Below are 22995 nucleotides of genomic sequence, written 5' to 3' on the forward strand. Positions count from 1 at the left end.
ATCATAAATACCTAAATCATACACTGCAGTAGAAAGGCAAATTAGGGAATTATACTTTATAACTGTAGTGGAATTTGGAAACTGGGGGTAGAGACTGTGAGGATGGGCAAAGACAAGGCACTAAAACATCAGGAAGGAATCAGCTCAAAGATATTAATATCAAAATAATAGCAAATGAGTAGGACATGTGACTGGTTTAATGTAATAAAAAAACTAAGAAAATATAATAAGGAATTAAAGTTCTCTTTGGAATACTTCTACATTAACTAATTACATTCTTGCATGCAATATTTTACGTGGGCTGATATTGATCCCACTTCACAAATAAATGTAGATGTAGGTGTTTTTATCCGATGCAGTTTTTAAGTGGTAAGAGACAAAGCTATATTTAAGTATTTAGAACTGACAAGATTATACTGCAATGATAACTCACTGAATGGTATTGTTAGGAACTACTGATAATACTTAAACCATTTTGAAATACATTTCAAAATCTTCATATTAACAATTTAATATTATCATTTCAAATCATTAGTACATTTCTGTATTAAAATAAACAAAAAAAATGATAGGTGAAGTTCAATACAGAAACTGGTTTCAGTCTTAATGGTAATTTTTAAAGGAAGTTTAAGATATCTGTCACTAAAAACTACTGTGTGAGTGGTTTCATACAGCACTAGCTGTGGGTGTACTGTCAGCATAAGTACTAAATTAGAATAAGCTGTCTTTCTCTTGAAGTTATGTTCTCATGCTGAAAAATGCAAGACAGTGGTGTTTCACAACATTTCAATAAAAATTGCCTAATTAAAGGTAAAGTTTACGAATGAAATATGCAATTATTTTTTTTTAAGGAGGATATGATTTCTTAAACAAAATACAGTAAGTAGAATGGGAACTTCAGCCTGTGCACTAAAAGGATATTTCTGCCTTCTCTTTGCCACATACTATTTACGATCTGATGAACTTCATTACTAGAAAATAAATGTCTTCTGTTGTCATTATGTATATACTAGAAAATATTAAAATCTTAGAATAGAATAGAAAGATAAAGTGCATTTCAAAAAAATCAGAATCCTCTATTTTATTTAACATTTTTCATAACTTATTTGTGTCACTTCGTTTTTAAAAAGCAGATGAAGAATTTCAAAACAAGACATTATAATCATCTATACCATACCACAAAAGTGAAACAAAGCCCTGAATATATATATATTTTCCATAAATTAACCATTAACCATTGGGATAGGCATTGTTTCATGACAAAATTTGGACTGTTTCTGCCAGGATGAGTTTAACAAATAGCATTCAATACATTATCTTAATAAAACTCTCTCTTCCAGAAGGTAAAGCAAAAAACATAACAAATTAGTTGATGTATTGGAAACTGCAGTTCAGAACAGTTGGGAATTGCAAGAAAGTAAAACCATGGGAAGTGTAAATGCAAATACATTTTCATGACATGTTAGCAAAGGACAATAAACAAGAAACTGCAAGACTACATGGAGCCCTAGTTAAGCTTATTTGTCTAGTAACAATAAAACCTGTTGGTCCTTTGTCTCTTAAAAACTATATAGTGCCGTAAAGCTGTGCAAAGTAAATTTTAAATGTTAACACACTAGAAATTGTAGTATCTTGCTTACAGATGAAGAACTATGGAAGGCCTAATATAAAAGATAGTGGAGAAGCTTGTCCCATTCTCTTGATCTTCCTTGGAAACCTTTGTGCACATACAGAAGGATTAGCTAGTAAAATCCTTTCATCTTACTTACGCTGCCAGATATTTTTTTCTATAACTACCAGAAACAGAAACATAAATAGAAAAATGAGTGTTTTCTATATTTTGGAAATCCTGCTTCCTAGCTACACTTAATTGTTTTGTTAGTTAAACAACTCTTTTAAAAAAATTCTTTGAAACACTACTGAGCCAGTAAGAGTCTTAATGTATCTGTGAATAGGATGGTAACCACAATCACGCTCACTTGAAGCTTTTCTCTGTATCCAGACAGAATTAAATCATGATGAGGGAAGTTGTAGCTGACCTAATTATAAACATATAATGTATTTGTTGTGATTTATACTTTTTTACTACTCAGTATAATGTTTTCACTGTACCAGCTGTCCATTTGTATTGCCTTTTTTTTTTCATTTGGAAGCTGAATAGAAAGGGAGAAAATCCTTTACAAAAAAAGTTCAAAATAATACAGCTGTACCAAATGGTATATGCCGCTACTATTGCAGTATTACAAAAATGACACAAAATGGCAGTCCAATTCCTATACAAAACTTAAGAGCAATTTACTGAAGGTCTTACAAAATGTTCTAAATAATAAAAAATAAACAGGAAATAACATATGACTTCCAGGACTACGTTAAGAAATAAGAACTTTGTTCTGACAAAATATTAAAAAGCAGTAGTAGTATTGGGTTCCTAGAAGAAGTGGAAACGTAATCTGACATACTTTATAGAAAATATAGTCTTGTTCAGCTGATGTTAAAGTATGAGACTTTACATTTATTTAAATTTAAAATGTTTTACCAATATAGACCTTAGGCTTTGTATTCTCCTTTGCTAGGCAGCATTGAGTGAAAAATTCTGGGAAAATTTTTCAGTTCCGGCTGGCATCTGGATGTATTTGCACTTGTTTCCCAAAGTGTTAATCTCTTCCACAGGATTCCAAGCATGTAATAAACCGAAGACAGCTTCTCCATATAGTATATTCTCTTCAAAACGTATAACATGTCTGCCTGTTAGAGGAGTATGAGAAATGAGCTGCTGAAGGGTTAGTCATGAGACATCTATGTGGTCACAGAAGAGTTAGTAAATCCATTGAAGGATTGCTTAAAGTATGTGAATATTTAAAAGGATTCTCCCACCTATGTTTTAAGATCCATGAATTTCCTCTTTTTTTTTCAAAAGAGATAAAAAATTGTAATGGAAAAAGTTAGTGAAAATTTGGAAAGTTCCTATTAAAATCCTTTTCTAGGAGAGGAGATATTGGCTACCAGAAAAATGTTCTTTACTATCAAAAAACAATGGTAAGGACAGGATTAGTTTGTTTAAATATATACATTTAAACAACTCTTGCGTGAAAATACGAATGTTACTAAACTCAGTCAGAGGGAAATAATAGGAATTTGTTCCTCGGCTAATGGGTGGAATTGTTCTTTTCTGTTTTATTCAGCATTAGATGTTTCTGTGTAATCTACACTTTGTCTTACCCTGCTGTGTGTGACTGGGTGATTTTGATGAGAATGTTTTCTGACTTCTGCCAGATGTATTCGATTTATGGGGACAGTGAACAATTACAGCAAGTTATCTTCAAGCTACCTTAATCAGTATTTTATCTGTGTGCATTTCCAAAGAGCCATCCTGTTCTACAAAGCTGAACTAGGATACAACTTTTCATGTTGTTCATGATGCTGCTTTAACTCTATCATGTTTCCTATGTTCTCATCCTCTGTAAGTGATTAACATTAAAATTATAGCTTGGTTTATAGATTTTGTTCTAGAACATAACAGAATTACCCTTTTTTTTACCCAGTTCTTTTTTTGTGCAATATTTGCAGCAATTCTTTTTATTAAATGCATGATATAGTCTTTTTAAGAGGTCAGCTTAGAGGTAAAGTCATAGCTATTTAATTAATAGGTTCTAGGATTATAGAATAGCTTCAGTTCAGCTCATCAAATGATTATCTAGAATTCCCGATTTTGTTAACTTTTCATGGAAAGAATTCTGTCTGATTGGCTCCTCTATCCTGAATTATAATAACATGATTGCTTCATGCGCTATTGAACACTTCAGCTGTTTGCTGTGAAATCTCCCATAGAATACCCATACCTAAAATGTTGCTTGAACGTTGGAGATTCATACAGTTTAGAACAGCTGCTGTGTGGTCAGATAGAAGCACAATATGGTAATTAGTGAGCTATATAATACCAAGTATCTCTGAAAATAGTTGCAGGTATTAAAAGAATTTCCAGGTTTTTAAAATGTAGCTGATAAATATATGAACTTTATAGCAATATATTCATCCTACAATTTTATTTTTTTTAATCAGAGTGCTTGAGAGTGGATTGGATATGGAAAAATAAATAGAACTCAAAGCAGTATTGTAGATAGGTGGTCAACTTTGGATATACACAAAATATTTTCAGTTAGAGCATTAGTTTTCCTCTCTTTTCCTCCTACCTTACAGTTCCAATAATTTAAATGAAGATGGTGCTTTGCCTGATTATCTTTTTCAAAGGTGTCATAAATTCTTCAGAATTATGCATGAGTACAGTGCACTAATATTGAGATTGCAGCTCAGCGGGCAGCAACTTTAACTTGCATGGATGATTAGTTTGCCTAGAGGACAGGGTGTAAATTAGAAGGGATTACTTGAAAAGATCAATTATTTCATCTTTCTAACTCAGTTTGCAAATTTTTATTTTGAAATATTTAAACATATATATTAGAAAGACTTATTAGTGTGAATCGTACAATAGGAACCACGGTAGTCATTGTTTCCTTTGCAAATAACATATTAAATAAGTTCTTATTACCATCCTGGCAGTAGAAATACTCAGTTTTATTCCATGTACTCAATAATTAGACTTGAAGTTAATTAAAGTCTTATAGCTTGTCATGAGGCACTTGAAAATTCTTAGTACATTCCTAGTGCTGAAACCAGTTGCAGTCTGTTTTTCAAATTTCATCTTTATATCTAAAGGAATTTTCTTTCTCCTTCTGCTAATTATCCAGAATTAAAATCCTGTTCTTAAATCGTGGTCCTCAAACCAGTATTCATGCCCTAAGAGCCTCTGACATTTCTCAGGGTTAAAAGGAGAGCAAACTGTGAGGTTGCCTGCAGAAGATTACCTGCTTGCTGTTACTCTCTAGAGATCAGCAAAGGCCAGGGACTACTGCTAGAAAACCGAGGGCTTTCGCTGTGCGGAGGGTGGTATCCTTTATAGTTTCCTATTTCCCTTTTTCTTTGCTTAACTTTCATGAAATGAATTCTGCTTACATGTGTGTATCTCAAACTGTTGGTAAATTTGAACAGTCGTATTTCTGCTGTCCTTTTTTTAACCCCATTACATGATTTATCTTTAAATATGCCCGAGTCATCTTTCTATGCAAAAAGCCAGGATCCTAGCCAATTTGTTTGTTTTTTTTTTTTTAAAGAAAGTAGTAATTCTTATTCAGCATTCCAAAAAATCAGCTGACAAACGTGCTAATGAAAATTCAAACAATGTAGTTTGTCCACATTTAAAACTAGGTATTATGAACATCTATAAAGTAATGCCCATACTTTAGTTTTCCCACATTTGCATTAGTGTTAAACATGAAGAATTGTGTTGTTATTCAAAATATAAATGATACTGAAACAAACTGAGCACAGATTGTGATGCAAATGCTTCTCGATGTTTTGAAGAAACAGCAAGAGCCTTTGCAGCTGCTCTTTTCTGGAAAACAAACATTCTGCCTCGCAGCAAAGCGTGGGCCTTCAGGACTGAAATAAACAAATACACATCATTCTGTGTGATGTTTAAAAGATGTTTATGATGGAGGAAGAACCCAATGAGAAGCGATACTGAAGTCCTGCTACATTGAACGACTGCCCAGCTTAGATCTTGTGACTCATGGCATGGCATGGGCTGCCACGAGTACTTGCAAACTCTTGTCTTGGCCCTTGGAACTTTTTTTCAGTGGATTTTCATAAAAGACACTCACTTAAAAGAGTTTTGGAAAATGTCAAATGATCAGAAATTCAGCATAAACTGAAAACATCTGTTATGGGGAAAATAGGTTTTTTATAACACTAGCAATGGTTTTTGGTACTGGGCTAGTAGAGTTAAGTGGTTTTGCTACCATTTACTACTGTTCATCCTGCTCAATACATTGTGTATTCTGTAAGTAAGAGAAAAATAGCCCATGAAAGCTATGCCTATTTTTTTTTCTTCATTTTGCAGAATGCCCAGAGGAAGAGTGGGGATTTCCCATGTGTCAGTACTTGAAGGATGAGGGCTGGTGCTGTGGTCGCAATGCTAGAATGTCAGCATGCTTGGTATGATTCCCCTTTTCTTCTTTTTCCTACAGAGAGCTTTATCCAGATGTTATAGGATTCATTGTTTTTGGCTTCTAATCCTAGACCCATGACTTTAATCCAAGACTCTACAGAATAACATCATTAATGTTGTAAGCATGATGAATTGTATCTTAAAAAAATGGTATTGACCTTCCAGCTTTATATATTTTATACTTGCTGAAGGCATGAAAAAATTAGTATTGACAGAAATGTATTTTAAGAGTGGACAGAAAGGCCAAACCTTTGTTGAAAGCTAAACAAGGTAACCCCTCAGGGTAATAGTTACTGACCAAGGACTTAGGCGGGAACAAGGTAATTGTAGAAGGATTGCAATCAGTAACTCCCCCAACGCCTTCATGATTCATAATATTGAATGTTCTGACTGTTTAAAACCTAAACAAACCTGTCTATTCCAAAAACTAGAAAAGCTGTAAAATCCATGTAGCTTAAGAGACTGGAAACATCTTTTTAACATTGCACCAAGAGGCAAAGTGCTTTTAAAGACCTAACCTCATCAAGACAGGATGGTGAGCTGTTGTCTAATTTGAAAAAACAGATATGTACTGAAAATTTCAACCACTGTTTCAGTTGGAAGACTGCTATTCCTTTCCTGTATTAATTTTTAATTTCTGATGTCAAGATGAATTGCATCAGGTTCTGGCTAGCTTCTGCTGCTAGCTCTGTACCTCCATTATGGAGAACAGTGTAGACTAAAGATTCAATATAGGCTAACGTTATCAAAGTTGTGTAAACTTGAACTAACATGATAATTAAATGCTATCAGGAGAAGGTATGGAAGGACAGTTGTTTAGTATTCAAAAGGTTTAAATGTGTTACCCTTGGCAAGGTGCAAGAAAAAAATTGTTCCTTTTAGAGATGGTGCTGTAAAACTTATCACAAAAAGTGCTTTCTAAAAGGGATTTGCCTTTTCTCTTTTTCTTGTCAGTGTGATACAATACCAATTCTTCCTCAGCTGACACATTAGCTATTTCCTTTCCCATTCCATTTCTTTTGGAAAGGAAAAGTTTGGGCTGTTTTTCAACAGTGGTAGGAAGATAAATTTTGTAAGCAAATGATGCCCAAGAGACAGTACTGATCGTGCCATATATATCTATTTTAGATTTCACAGAAATCACAGAAATTTGGCAGTTAAAATCTCTTTTTGTTTAAACATTCACGAAAGGCAGAGTTCTCCTGTGTCACTAGATACTTCTACTGTTATTATGTTTGTAATTCCCTCTATGCATTTTTCATTACTATGATTTTCCTTGCCTTCTCGGAGGTACAAGGGAGACAGCGCAGTGCAGCTTCCTAGGGGGAGTGGCTGGCTAGGGGAAACTGAATTTACTGAGTAATGACACTCAGCATTATTACTGACGTTCATTAGTAGATGTCATTCAAATTCATTAAAGTGCCAAGGACTAAAGGTTCTGGGTGAGAATTTCAGTTTCAGACCCTTACAGTACATGTTAGAACCCACATCCATCTTCTAAGCAGCAGCAGATCTATGCTGGTATGAGAGCTATAGCTTGTACAGCAAAAGTCAAACCTGAAAGTTGGGCAAGGCCATGAAACAGAGGAACTGCAACTGCTTGAACTGTGTTTGAAGAACAGTCTGAAATACAAGATCAGTTCTAAAACTTAAGAGAAGGAGAAGTCGGTGATTCAGAGACAAGCAGTCCTGTTGACTGTAGTGGAGTCTGGGGACTCAAGGTGACGATGACCCATAAGTGGTGAGGCATTTTTGGTTTGCTATCTAATTTGTTGTTGTGTCAGATAATTTATTGAATTTTTATCTTAATTTCTACTACTATCTTTAATACTCAGTTGAAATTTTTATAGGCACAGTATCTTTTCAACTGTGGAAAAATATTCCACGCTTCTAATTAATTGTCTTTGTCACTGTGGTCATAAAAATCAAGTACTCTCACACCTACATCAGGATTTATGGTATGAAGAATCTAGTGAAAGATAGTGCACAACATTTTAAACTGCAGTTCCTCTGAAGTTTTTATTTTATTTAACTTTTCATGTGGAAGTTCAGTTTATCTGAATACTAGGGACTAAAAGTATTTAAAGGCATTGTACATTGAACTAACATTTACTTTACAATAGTTGAATATGCAAAGTGAATTATTTGTATTTCGGTAGGAACAGACTCAAGAAAAATACATTTCTTTTTAGCACTTTCACAAAAAGTAATCCTCTGAAATTCTTTTACAACACTAAGAAAAACAAACAAATTTTGCATGTATCTATTTCCATACAGTTGGTTATCATTGCTTCTCCTGTAAATAAACCAAAATAACAGGAGTGAGCTGATTATGAGTCCCTAAAGGTATTAACACTTTAAAGTGTGCGAGCTCATGTTATGTCACACCATTAATCTTTTAAAATATCATCTTCTCTGACTTTTATACAATGTGTTTATAAAATGTTCTGATAAAGAATAAACATATCAGCAATTTAATTCCTTCCCTCTTAAAGGCTTTGGAGCGAGTTGCAGTTGGCCAAATGGTAGGTAATATTGTTTATTTTAGCCATTCTAAGATAAAATGTGTTTTTCCAACTTGAATGCTCTTAATCCATGACCTTTTATTGAACTTCTGCATTTCTGGGATCTAAAATACTAGCACACACTATATCAAATCCTGATAGATAGCATGTGTCATCATGAAATCACATTTTTATTACTGTGATTGTACTTAGTGAATCTGTTTTCTTTTGACAATTAAGAGTTTGGAAAAAAAAGCACAGCTTAAAATCTAAGGCGTTAAACTACCCTTCCTAACTTCTTTCACTATCTTTCAGCGAATACATAAATTCAGTACGAATGTCCTTCTGATATCCCTGGTTTGGATCACTCTATCCCAGAGTTTATCAACTGATGTAAAAATAGAAATTGTTATGACAAAAGCTTGAACCCGTTAGAAACATCATCATTCTAATTTTTAATCCCTGTATATTTTTTTCCCTGTGAATACTTTGAATTATTGTTGTGCAAGTTATCCTTTTGGGGATGGTGGACACCAATTGTGCAAATACTGGCTGAGAGACCTCTTCTTCCCATATGTAAGCCCACTGACCCCAGCAGTCTTTCACTGTAAATGCATTTTGCCGTGAATTTTTAATTGGCAAGCATTAACTATTTTTATGCAAACAGTTCTTTCATATACAAAGATACAAAGTTTTCAGTGTATTCTGCTTTTATGAGCATGGTTCAGACTACAGTATATGAAGATTCAGCTAGGGAATTACTCCTTTTGTCTTTAAAATAGCTTAGGTAAATTGCTGTATTTGCGTAGCAGAATTTGGGTTGTGATCAGTATGTTTTTCCTCTGTTCTTTTTTCCCTCTGCCAACCTTTGAACTTTTATTTCAGAGTTTAGGTTTCTTTTTTTTTTTCTTGCATTCATGGTTATGTTAGAATCTGACCCAAAAATGTAATTTTAACTGGATGCAAGAACATTAGTAAATTGTCCTCTTAAACCTGTTATGACTGATTGTAAAGAATACAAGCCAATAAGTAGTTAAGGAAGCCGGTACTGTTTTTGTTACTCTGATCTTAATTTCAATGCCAATTTTAAATCCTTGCTGTCGTAAAATTTTTTGCAGCTGCCTACAGAATCATTGTTTTATCGAGCTGTTCTTCAAGTTATTATAGAAGAAATTTATGGTGTCACCAAAAGGTAGGAAGCTCTGAATTCATAGGATATGAGCCAAAGATCTGATTCTCTTCCACCTCTGTTCTGTAGAGAAAGTATTTCTTAGAAAGCAGAAGGGTGTAAGAATCAATCTCATCAGACTGTGTATACATATTAAAATGCAGGATAGATCTGTTCATCCTCAATCCACATCACAAATGTATTGCCCTTCCTTTACCCATAGCTGAATGAGGTCCTCTTTGGTACTGGATATGTGGGTAAAACATACCTTCACCAGAGAACTGACAGCAAAGTCACTAAGAAGTCAACACAATCCTGGGCTACCCTGGTATGCAGAGGTCCTAGCAGCTTTAATACTGCAGAAAACAAAAAGACATTTCCATTTATCCTGAGAAAAACTGCTGAAAGCTCAATGGCCATCAGGGCTGTAAAGAGCTACTTACTGCCTATGCCTGCACTGGCAAGTACTGCGCCCTTGTAGGATGGGATTTGGAGAGCTGGTGCTGAGGACCTGACATCTGCACTCTTTTTCTGGAGTTGTAGCTGGATTAGATTTTATCTAATTCTGTGGGATGTATGCCCATTAGCACTTGGAGCACATCCAGAAGCACGCCTTCCAGTTTAATTTAGTTTGAAAATAACCCTTTTTTTTGAGCTCTGATCCTATTCCACAGTGTGAACAGCATGAGAGGTAGGGAAAACCAGAAAATTCACTTCAGAAGTATAGTCTTGATCTAAAGTAAGTGCTAATGCAGATACCCCCAAATCTTTTGCTAAATGTAGACCCAGACAGCTTACTGTTCAGAAGGTCAAACTCCTGAAAGAAGACATTGTGGTTTATTTTAAAATTACGTAAAATATCACACATAAAATCATGGCTACTAAATTGTCAAGAAGAGAAAAAGTGTGAGATAGATGATAATGTGTTTCATCTATTAAAGGAAGTATCATTTGGAGGTAGTAATTAAGATTATACTTTTGAAATAAAAGGAATGGCTACCTTGGAAAGACCTCCCCCCGCCCTGTTTTATTGCTGAGCATGATGTTATACGGCATGGAGTATCCCCGTGGTCCGTTCGGGTCAGCTGTCCTGGCCGTGTCCCCCCGCACTTCTTGTGCACCCCCAGCCTGCTCCCTGGGGGGCAGAGGGAGAAACAGAGAAGGCCTTGATGCTGTGCAATCCCTGTATGGCAACAGCTGAAACATTGGTGTGTTACCAGCACTGTTGTAGTCACAAATCCAACGCGCAGCACCGCGTGGGTTGCTGTGACGTTAGCTCCATCCCAGCCAGACCCAGGCAATCTCTTTCCCCCAGTAGCTTGTGATTAGGAGGAGAGACACCCGTCTTCCAAAGAATGGCATAACAGCATCATTAACTGATTTCCAGACTGCATCAGCCCAAGTGTTTAAGAGCATCTGAATATTAAATACGACAACAGAAATTCTTTAAAAATAAATGCCACTGTTGATTCTCAGTGAGTGGGGGTCCCTGCCAGCGAAACAGTGTTAAAACTGCCACTGAATGAAGTCTTTCTGTTGACTTCAGTAGACGTTAATCCTGATCCTTAATTAAGGAGAAGGGTGGTTTACTCAGAATGAAGAGGGGAAAAAGTTTTAAACGAAGATATTTCCATTTTGTGTTTCACGGGGGAGAAAGTGTATTTCCTCTTAAGTAACTGAATACTCACAAACAGCTACTGTAGCTGAAAATGTAACTCCTACACTGCGCAGCTGGAAGAGGAATTATGTTACTCAAGAAAGCGAATTCAGACTAACAAAAACTTTGCATGTTGTTTCTCCAAGATATTTTAAGCACAGAGAAGACAACAAATGTGAGTGGCCTGTTAGGATTCAGTCTTCCTATATGATTTTTTTAAGTTTTCATGCATTATTTTAACATGTTTTTGGAAACAACCCACATTTTTGGCTGGCTTCAAAAGCAGGCCATTGAGTTGTAAACAGGAGAAAATTCTGGCATCATCTAGTGAAATAAAAATTGCGAGGATAAGAACACAGGGTAACAAGCAAAAGTGAAATTTCACTCCAACTTGGCATTTGCTCAGTTCAGTGTTTGAAGGTAAATAAATTACAGTGGCATTACAGTAAATTATAGAAGTATTATAGAAGTATAGAAGGAAATATCTGTCATCAGAAATAAGAATTTTGTCATTCACTTAGGGAAATAAAAATATTAGGGGAGAAATTAAAAGAAACCTTCAACTAACTCTCAAATTTTTAGGTAAAATAATAACCGTGCTATAACTATAGTACAATTGTACAGTTGCTGCATCGAGAAATTTCTTCAAGTATTAACTAGCTTGTTCTGTTTTAAGTAGAAGGGGGGAAAAGGAAAATTGATACTAACTTGACAGTAGTAGCTGTCCAACTGATTTATTTCTCCTGAATTAAAAATTAAATTAAAAATGTGTAAATTTCTGTTGTTGGGTGTATAAAAGCCTGCATCTCAATGCTGTATTTGCAGTGATCGACATGTTGGGAAAATTTTCTCCAAATCATCCTCCTTCATAGATTATGTCAGAAAGTCTCTGAAAAAACTGGAACTGGATGATTCAAAGGTGAGTCACTAAATAGAGACTGCATTAAATTCTTATATCTATGTTAAGTTCTTGAAGTCAGCACCACAATGCAATGTTTAAACCACTGAGTTGATTCAGTTTGTATATTGCTGTATAAATACAAAGCATTCTCTTTTTAATTAAAATTAATAGAGCCAATCCATACTTATTTTTATGCATTCATAAAAAGACAATATCAAAGTTGGGTTTTTTCTTGTTATTTGGAAATAGACTTCCATGTATAAATTCTTTAAAAGATTTTGTTTTAAAATTACTTTATTCTAATGACTTTATATAAAACCAATCCTTTTTTATACATGGTGCTCATGATAAGAATTTTTTTAAGCCTTTCCAGTATTTCTGAAGTTAATCCTACAAATCTCCTTTGAGGCAAAAAAATGTAATACATAGTCTATTTTATACATGCTGTCATTTAGAGGTAAATATACTTTTCATATGCTGAGTGAAGCAGGCATGAAGAACTTCTTGCCTGTGCTAATACTATACACCCTGATAAAAGTAACTCTTGCACCCTTTTAAATCCAGCTGAAATACTATCCTATACAAACATGTTACTTTTTCGTCTGTACTTAAGTTTATACTGAAAGTGATCCAAAAAAACATGAATAATGAATCACATAGTAAACACTTTGACCCCTTTTTATTTTCATTTTTTCTGCAGCAATATTATCTTGATCCCTCTGGACACCTTTTGAAACTGAAAAATGTAACATTATAGCATGATAGGCAATTCCATCCATGCAGTATGTTTCTCTTGCAATTTAGTTCCCAAAGTATTTCCAATTTATTTTAGCCTTTAGACAGTCTCCTTAAGAGGCCTTTGAAGATCTTTGAAGGCCCAATACTTTTTTTTCTTTAAATTAATAAAAGTTAGGGATAAATATTAAGATTTTTAAATAACTTTCATAGATAAAGAAGAAAATACAAAATTGAGATTTAAACTTATAAAATCTTCCAGAGATTTTTATATGTTCTTGAATGTCTTGTCTTAGTAGTACAACTGCTAAATTGGTCAACAGATGGCAACATAGCATTAGGCATGGAATATGACTCTGTGAAGATCACAACCACTCTGTGAGAACAAGTTGTGCAATGGAGACACTGGAGAGTAGTAGACTGATTATTAAAAAATGTAGTACAAATCAAAGAAAAAAGTAGGAGTGGTAAGTATGTAAGATATTTAAGGTAAATGTTACAGTTGCAGTAGTCTTTGGTAAAGCAATGCTTAAAATCCGTAGGCAAAATGTCAAATCACTTAAAATTTGCCAGGCACATCAAACCATGAACTAGTAGAAAAATGCAAAACCAAATAAACAAGTAAATGCAAATGACATTGGAGTCATGCTTACAGCATTAAAAAAAAAAAGACATATGCCTGAAGTTCACTGTGTTTTAAAAGGATTATTTTTCATTCTGTTTGCAAATTGAGTTACCTGTTTGCTTTTCTGTATAAATAGGCACTAAGAGCCTGCATTTTCCCCAGATGAAAGTAACTACTAAAATGGTGTCTTCCACAGTTTGTGTACAGTCACCCAAAAGCAACAGTGAATTGTTTGTGCAATAATCAGATTTCTAAACCATTAAATAAACTCTGCTGGTAGAGAGTTATACTTTCTTTTCTTTAAAACCAGTAAGCATAGAAAATTTGTGTCAATATGTCTGATTTTAGACACACCGCCTTTTGCTAGAAAGGGTCTGGACAAATGCAAGTTGCCCTGAGAGAAAGATGTCTGTCAACACTACTTCAGGCTGCACATGTTTGTGTGGTTGCTAAAGACCTGATTCAAGTAAATGCTCATTTTTGTTTATATTTCTCCTCATTTTTATGTACAGCTGGCTGCATACTTAAGACTGAATTTTATGCTGATCTAAACAATATTATTTTTTATTTCCCAGCTATGTTGAAATCTGCAGCAGCAGAAAACCATGCTATTTTGATACTACTGAGAGGAGAGTTGTTACTGCTCCCTCAACAGTGGTTCTGACACTGCAGTTTTCATGGTGGAGTCAGCACTCTAGCTACACAATATTGGAGAATGTGTTAAATTCCTCTCTTCAGAAGAAAAATACTTACATAGCTAAAAATGTGATGAAGCCTAAACATTTGCTCTCAAAGACAACAAAAATCAAAGAGAAATTTATGCAGAATTTGTTTTCTAGCTCTGTTTTTAAAAGTGAACAAAAGAGCAGCTGTACTGCATAGACCGAATGTCTGCTCTGTCTCCGGCAGTGGCCAAAAACTGATGTCTTGGGAAGAATATAAGGCAAGAGTAAGCATATATGAAGGATACTTCCAGAATAATCCAAAATGTGCCTGTCATTTGCCAAGAAAAAGAGGCAGTCATTGTCTTCATGCATACATTTATTTAGGTACTGTTAAAAAAACAGCTAAAACTGAGTAATGCTGTGTAATATAAATAGAGAACTGTGAGAAAAATTGTTTGATGTGAGTCTGCTTTATGTGTGCAAAAATGTGTTTTAAAAAACCAAGAAGTCAGAAAACAGCGAGTCTCAGGTCTTCTGCTGTGCTTATCAGAAAATCGAAAAGACTTTAATCTCTTCATGATAATAGGTGTACTGAAAAGTAGAGGGGCAGTGGCACTGAGTTTTTAGGAGTCACTGCCAGGATCTGGTAGCTTGGCACATATGGTAAAGTCATGGATGGTTTTGATCACTGCAGATGAATCTGGACTGTGGGACATAAATATCCTTCCAAACGCGTGGTTCGTGATGAACTGCTGCCTTTGTACACACCAGTGTCTGCGTTCCCGATCAAGGGGCAGTCCTGGTGCAGCGCGGTCAGTTGTTTTTTTAGTCTGGACAACTGTGGAGGCAGGATAGAGGGAGCGAGGGTGTAAGACACCTAACCTGCCTTGATACTCGTTTATGTAAGTGTATGCCTTTTGCTAAATATAGAACTGATGAAGGCTCTATTTATCAGGGATAAATATCCAAACAGCAAGTTCATTTTTGCTATTGTTTTTCAGTAAAGATAAGTTCTTTAATCCTGCCAATTCTCCATGTGAACAAGCCCCTCTGCCTTTTTCATTTGCGAAATAGATGTGAAGATCTTCACTTTTTTGAATAAGAACCAGACCCTTTATGAAAAGATTGACAATCAGAAGCGAGTCAGTGAGACAAAATAGTAAAATAGTTTTTCTACCAAAAAAATAGCATTTATCAATCACCTAGGGCCATTCATTGTTACAAGTTACTGTTCAGGGACTGAAGTTTCCTATTACCTTAGTAAAAATAATTTCCTCCATTGTGTTTCTCTTCAATGTGGAGGAGCCTGTCAAGTCCAGATTAAACAGTGAGATGCAAATGAACTATATTTTTCTGCCTTTTGGTGCAGGATCATTCCTTTCACACATCTCTCCACCTCAGTAGTAAAATGGAGACATACACCATGACTACTGAATGTCTGACAAAATATTCTCATTTTGTGAGGGCAGAGAGAGGTCTTTTGTAGTGTGAGCTTGATGCTTCACAGGTATGGCTATATTGTGTCTAGCTTCAGAACTAATGGAATTGCTTTGTGGGCTATGGAGCCCTGCACAGGGCCTTAGTAATTGTTCTGGATACACACCAAGGCAATATTTTATTCCTGGTTGTTTTCTTTGTCATAGCTACACTCCATGTTGTATAGGCAGAGCGCTCAGTGTCACATACGTGTGGCAGAAATTCCTTCTATCAGAAGATTTCTTTTCCCTTTTATTCACTGTTTTACCTAATTTAACATGGATGTGGGACTCTCACGAAAGAGAATGAAGCATTCATCCCTGTTCTTTCTCCTAGAGGAGCTGGCCACTCTTACACTTGTTAGCCTTGCTTCTTTCAAACAGCAAGAGCAATCGCTCCTTCCTCTCCAGCAGAACATGTTTCAGCTCTGTTTGTAGCTGCCTTGCAGATGGATTTAAAACCAAGCCTCTTCATTAATACATTTGATTGCTGCTGAAGGCAGTAAGTGCTCCAAATGGCACTGCCACAGCAAAAAGTCCTTGTATAAGTATTTTTGTATTCCTAGAGTCTTTGAAGAAAAAAACCCAAAACGTTCTTAAACTGCCTGCTGTCCCATAGTTCTTGGGGTAGATTAGCAAAAGATCTTTCACAGGGCCTGGCTTTAAGGCGATTAAAGGGAGCAAGTGGTTACAAGGCTAATGCCTGGATGTGTGTCTGGCAGACTTTGTGATGCACGACCCAGCTAGGATCCACTGCTGCCAGGGAGCGCGAGCCTCGGCGGTGGAGCTGTACAACAAAGAGAAGCTGGCCAGGATTCAGGTGAAGTGCAGTCTGGGAATAAGGAGAGAACGCTATTTAATGCCACATCCGATTGCAGGAAGATATGCAGGGCTGGAAACACTCCTGACACATCCGCAAAGAAAAGCTATTAGTCACTTTGATTTCATCTCCTGCTTTATTCACACTATAGTTACTGCTATGGGCTAATAGCATATAAGGTAGTTACTTTGTCTTAGTCAAAATACTTCACAAATCACTTAACCCTTTCAGATGTAGACTTAGGCTGCGGAGATTCAATAGCATTTTCAGAGGTAGGGTCACCTTAAGCTTTCGCACATAAAGAGAAGTTTATGTGCCTGTCAGCGAGTGTGTTGCTGCAGATTTACTTGGTTTTGTTTAACTGAGCTTCCAAGTCTCCGTGACCAGAGTATTTTGGTTTCGAACAGTCTAGTGCCTGCACGTAACTTGAAGTTGCTGGGGCTCTTCCCCCGGAAAAAGTCATTTATATGACTGGTGCCCCATCTAACAACCTGAGATGAGATCTGCAACAATAAACAGATGGTTAATGCTCCGTTCCTGCCATCCCTGTTTGCTCTAACGCTGACCAGACTTCTTAAAAACAGCTGCTGCCCATTTGTCTTTTTCTGATCCTGTACTTCAGGTAGAGCATCCCAAAAAGATTTACAGCTGTCAGGTCTCAACTGGTGGGTCAGTAAAGGGCACTAGACCCTTCTGTGAGGCGTTGTACCCATCACAGGAGCATTTACATTAATAACACGGTAAGAGAAACTCATGTCCTATAAAAAGCTCATTTATTAAGTAATTTAAACAACTTTGATATTTGATATGTCTACCAATGTTAGACTCAAAATATTTCAAAGCCTTGATGTAGCTATGCAGCTAAATTTAAATATAAGTCATATCTTCCTGTATTATCTGCAAAGGTTATGTATTTAGAAGTACATTTAGTTAAATAAGCATGTTAGTGCTTTCTTTCTCTACAATAACCAAAACTTTTAGGTTTATTTATAATTAATAATTTTATATAATTTTGTTTTATTTTTATAAGAATCTCTGAAAATATTACATATCATTCATTTATAAAGTAATCCTTTCCCTATATTAATTATGTCTGCATTTTTAATATAATTAAATAAATCCAGAGATATCTGATATACATTAGGCTTATTAGTTCAGTTTTGCTGGAATTCCTAAATTACTTCCCTTTCCTACATTGACTTTGTGTTTTTGCAAACTCCAGACTATTTGAGTGGTAAAACTGGTAGATAATACTGAAATCTGAATTTGTGTAAAAATACAAATTTCTTTTTCACCAATTGGTAATTTTTTGTCAGACAATTTTTTTTTTCTTATGTCTTTGGAAACTTTTTATATAGTTAGTGTGACTAGTTGATGTATGTTTCATGTAGCAGTAGTGATTTTTTAAAACAGTGATACTTTTTAAGAAAACACAAGAGCATGCATGTGTGACTTTTTGCTTTCATTTTGATGATGAAAACAGCTACCAACAGCATTAGCATACATGTAAAACCTGAAAACTAAATAGCTGAGCTGAGTGATCTCTCAGTGCTATAACTATCAAGTAAAAAATAAAGTCAAAAGTCTGAGTTTTTTAAGACTATAATAAAATAACGGATTCTGTTGGGTTTTTTAAAAAATAAAATAAGGATATGTTAATTTTTAAAATAACTGGGTTTACACTTGGAGAATTTCAGTAATTTATCACTTATTAGAACTGCAGTTTTAATATATGTTTCCTCTTTATAACTGCCCAGATGGCAGAGTGAGCATGGATTAAGGAGATGTCTTCTCATTTTAAGATGAGGCAGTTATTCATGTTAGCTAAATCTATATTTAATATATTGGGTTCAGTCCTGAATGAATTTTCAGCAGGTGTAAATTATGCTGTGCTTGCTTGCATTTATTTATATGATAATAGTGCTCTTTTTAACATTAATGCAAAAATAGTTCCAATTTGCTTTGTTCAGATTCCTATAGTATTAGATGGGGACACTTTACTTAATGCACCGCAAGGCCAAGAACTTAAAGATGGGACTTTCAAAGACTCCTGCTGAGAGACTCAGATGTCCTGTAAATGCATTGTGAAAATGCAGTGGTAAATGTACGTTGCAGATAACTTCACAGCCAGTGGCTGGGAAAATGTTTGGAAACACCTCTCAAGCAATTACAAACTTTGTAGTCCCTCTGAGGAACATGCATCTGGAAGCTCTGTCCCCCACGTTGGCTCTCAGTCCAACCTGTGTCATGAGCTGTCCTGGTTTTAGTCCCTGAGCATGTCCTACTCCTGCGACGGTGAGTAGGCTTTGAGGATATTTCTTCCCATTTCCACATCTGTGCTTCTTGTACAATGCCGTTTGCAATTTATCACGTATATTTCCTAGTTTGGTCCTACACCAGCTGTGCTTCAGATGTTCTAATGGTCTTCTGATTCATTGAACACAACTATGTCAAAATATGCTGAACAGAATGTTTCGCATGTTTTTTCATAATTTTAAACCATGTAATTAAGAGACACTGTGCTCTGTACACATCATTGACAAGCTATGTCGTAATTCAATGAGCAGGTGAGCCTGGGACAAGATAAAAAGCCTCTGTCTTTGTGGAGCTTGTCAGGATAAGTTGCGTTACAGTATTTAGAAAGCTGCACTTTTTTAAAACGAGGTGTTTGGGCAGTTCCATCCTTCCTAGAAAATGCTTGATAAGGTTTCCACGGCCATGTGAGAACATTCTAAAGTAATAGACTGATCTTTACTTTTTCCACCTTTAATACAGATGGTATGTTTAAATTTTTGCAAGCAAAAGTAGTTTTTCATATGAATTGCTGATTTCTGACCTTACAGGATTTTGACCAAAGGAGTGTGGCATTCTCTAAACCTACCCCAAAGGATTAGTTGAGTGAAGAATTTCTAAGCTTAATTCAGCACTAATATGAACTCTTTAACCAAATGGTTTTCTTTTACTTCCTAAATTCAAATGGCTTAATATGTTGTTAATTTCTCATCTGTAATGTTTCTCAGTTTCTGAAAATTGAGTCTTAACTAGAGACTTACCGCTGACAAATTCATAATTTAAGTTTTAGCGTGGTGTGCTATTTGAGATACCAATGGGTTAAACCAATTTTGTTTTCAAGTAGATTTCTTGGAAGAATGCTAAGTGCCACCAGAATGTTTTCTGAAAACTTGGTGGGGTTTGTGATGGTCTCTTTTTTTTCTTTTTTTTTCTTTTTTTTTTTTTTTTCATTTCTGTCAGCTAAGTTGCATTGAAAGAAGCTACTTTCTTGGAAGTGAAATGTTATTATGGTAGACAACACTGCTGCTACTGCTCTTCTGCTATGACAAAATATTTAAGAGCACCTTCTGCCCTTCTTTGGCGTTTGTCAGTGTCTTTTAAAAACATCATTGCAGTGTGTTCTGTTATGAAGTTAATAAAATGCCCGCTTTGACTTAGTATGTTACAACCCTCACCACTTTAATCCTCCCAAGCTACATTGCTTATAGGATGTCATCCCAGGGTGAAACTGAAAAAGATACACCTTGTAACTGGGGATGCAATAAGGTTGTGCTGTGGGATCTGTAGCGGATCTTTCTGAGCTTCTGTAGATCACGTAGTGCACCCTGTTTCGATGCTTGCTTGAAAATTTGAATGCTGATATAATGGGAACCAACGATCAATGTGCTGAATGAGAAAAAATGCAGCCATCGTTTTGGCCAGTGTTTCGTACAGGACAATTCTTTCCAACAGTAAGGCAGGGAAGAGGACACTGGGTAAATGGAGGTGCGCTTCTCTTAGTTTACCATAGAGTGTCCCTTGACCTGTAATATCTCCTCAGCAATGACTAGTGGGATATCGTAAAATGCAGTTTGCAAATGAAGGGTAGTATAAGAATCTCATTGTGGCTTAATTTTACTGTTGTTTTAAAAAGTGTTGAGAAACCACATAATTAAGACTGGGGAACTGTCAGTAGTGGAACTGTATAATACATTAAGACATGAACTAGCCTGCGTATGTACAACTACACTGGGAACTAAAAAGGAGAATTTTTATGGAAATTGGGAGAGAGAGAGACTTTTAAACTGAGATTTCTTATAATCTTAATGTCTATCCCACACCTAATTCAGTGTTGATATCTTTAAATGATAGTAAATACCTCAAAGTGGTTGGTCTTTGCTAAGATTATTTCTAATTTTGATGCTTTTTATTGTGTACAGCTGTTAGGCAAACATGGAGCCAAAGCCAAAACAATACTCTCCACTTTCCCATGAATTCTAACGCAGCAGTTAACTGAGTCTAAACAGTCAAAAAAATGAAGGCACTAAATGAATTTACACACTTAATACATTTTACAATTGTTGAAGAGTTGACTTACTCAATTGTTTTATTGGACAGAAAGAATTTCAGCTCACAGATTTCCTGGTTCATTTGTTACTTAGGGAAATATTGAATGAAGGCTCAGGTAACACTTGTATTACAGCCTACAAAGTATATGTGCATAATGCTGTTTTCAAGTATAATTGTTTTTCAAACACACAAAATACTATGCCAATTATGGTAGCATAGCATTTTAGTCTGACAAGGAATCTTCAGAGATGTGACTTTTATTTCAATTAGATATAATTATAAGTAATATGGATTGCATTCATTTGAAATGCATTTTAAACAAAGTTCTAAATAAACTCAAGTTTCTCAGTAATTGCATTATCTGTTTTACATTATTTTACACTATATTACATTACATTACATTACATTACATTATTTTTAACTACTGTAGTCATGGGAAAATTGTAAAAAATCGCCGTATGGTATCGTCTCCCAAGTGTTTTGAACTGATCTAAGACACTTCTCAGAGGGTTGCCTTACTGCTTTCTTGTACTTGTGCTAGCGTTCATGATAATGCCGGTACAAGAAGAAAGAGGAAACATGGAAATGTGCAGTCAGTGCAGGGGAAAGCAGTCCCTTTGAGGCAGCAAAGAGGAATTACATCTGTTTAAACAGACGGTGGAACCGTATCCTTAGGCTCTGTCTCTCCTCTACAGGGTGTGTGCAGCGCTGGACAGTAAAAAAGAGACTTTCATTCAGCCAAAATACTCCCTGTCTAGGGAAAGACACAACTCTGAAAAAATACTCTCTGGAGAATTGTGAAGCGTGGTATCGCGAATTGTCACACACCTTGTGCCTGAATTTCAGTTTTCCTTTCAGCCTGTGCTCAGTCGGCGTGTTTGTGGGATTGCAGTCGGCCTCGGGCGCGCGGTATCTCACGTGCTCTCAGGGCTCTGTTGAGTCTCCCAGTGTTCACAACAGATGAGTCTGGCCTACGGTAGAGTTTTGGTGCCACCTCCAGCGGATGGTATAGTTGTAACTGGGTCCCTGGAGACCTTGCCGCCCTCTGGTTCCTCTTGGTTGTTTCAGCTATTGGAGTGACCACACCAATCCTCAAAGAAATCAGTTTAAAAGAAAGCATGCGCCACCATCACAGTGCAAAGAGACGAGGTGCTTTTGTTCATGACCTGATAAAGACCAGGAGACATTGCAGCTAAATCAGCAAAGAAATACTGACCAAAACCTCTCTGTATGTATTGAAGGTTAGTTGTATATCAGCAGCATAAGCTAGGTCTTTGAGTGCAGAATCATTATTAAGACAAGCACATGATATATGTATTTGGTTTTTTTCGTGCATTTTCACTCAGGCCATAAGTTCGTAGTATCAACATGTAAGAAAAACGTTCAGTGCACATATTTAAAGAATTTTTTCGGGATACACAAATGTGTGGCAACCCTGCATAGAGAACAGTTGCATGGACAACTCCAGTGGCTAAATGGGGCTCGCTTTGCATGTGTAAGTACAGGTCTGTTCCTGCAAACGCAAGCAATACTTTACTCCTGCTTCACCTTGGAAGGATAGCTGAAGATTGTCTCAGGTGCCTTTTAAGCACTGAAGCCAGGTGGCAAGCTGTTGCAGTTTCAGACAAAGTCAGTGTTATCTGGGTTTTAGCTTTCTTGCAATAAATTGACCACATAGCTAGCTACCAGTTACCCTTTTCATGCCCTTTTCTGTCAACGCTTTTTGGTGGACGCTTTCTCTCTTTTCCAGCTGGGCTGTTGCATTGAATTGGTTCACTCACCAAACTTTTAACTAAGGCACAGTTTGGAATAGTAGCTAATCTATCCGTGACAGCAGGATGCACTCAGTCGGAATGTGTAGCAAGCAAGGGGGGAGTGGAAAAGCTCCGTACTCGAGCGTGGCAACTTCCAAGAGACATTTTTGACCCGGCTTTTTATTTGCCAAACATTTCACAGCTTGTTTTCTTTTAATTTGAATGCTTCATGTTGAAAAATGGAGAACATAAAGGAAGCAAAAGCAGAAAAGTTTCATGACTGCAT

General features: G+C 36.0%; 1 protein-coding gene across 1 annotated transcript in view; it reads left to right on the forward strand.

The window, feature by feature from the left end:
* Positions 1-22995, forward strand: part of METTL25 (methyltransferase like 25) — a 62794-nt gene that overhangs the window by 34354 nt on the left and 5445 nt on the right. The window contains exons 6-9 of the mRNA XM_010561833.1: positions 5957-6051; positions 8560-8589; positions 9687-9760; positions 12219-12312. Of these exons, the coding sequence (XP_010560135.1) occupies positions 5957-6051; positions 8560-8589; positions 9687-9760; positions 12219-12312 (293 nt within the window). The remainder of the gene's footprint in view (positions 1-5956; positions 6052-8559; positions 8590-9686; positions 9761-12218; positions 12313-22995) is intronic.

The sequence above is a fragment of the Haliaeetus leucocephalus genome, unplaced genomic scaffold, assembly GCF_000737465.1.
Source record: "Haliaeetus leucocephalus isolate CR32 unplaced genomic scaffold, Haliaeetus_leucocephalus-4.0 Scaffold151, whole genome shotgun sequence".
Lineage (NCBI taxonomy): Eukaryota > Metazoa > Chordata > Aves > Accipitriformes > Accipitridae > Haliaeetus > Haliaeetus leucocephalus.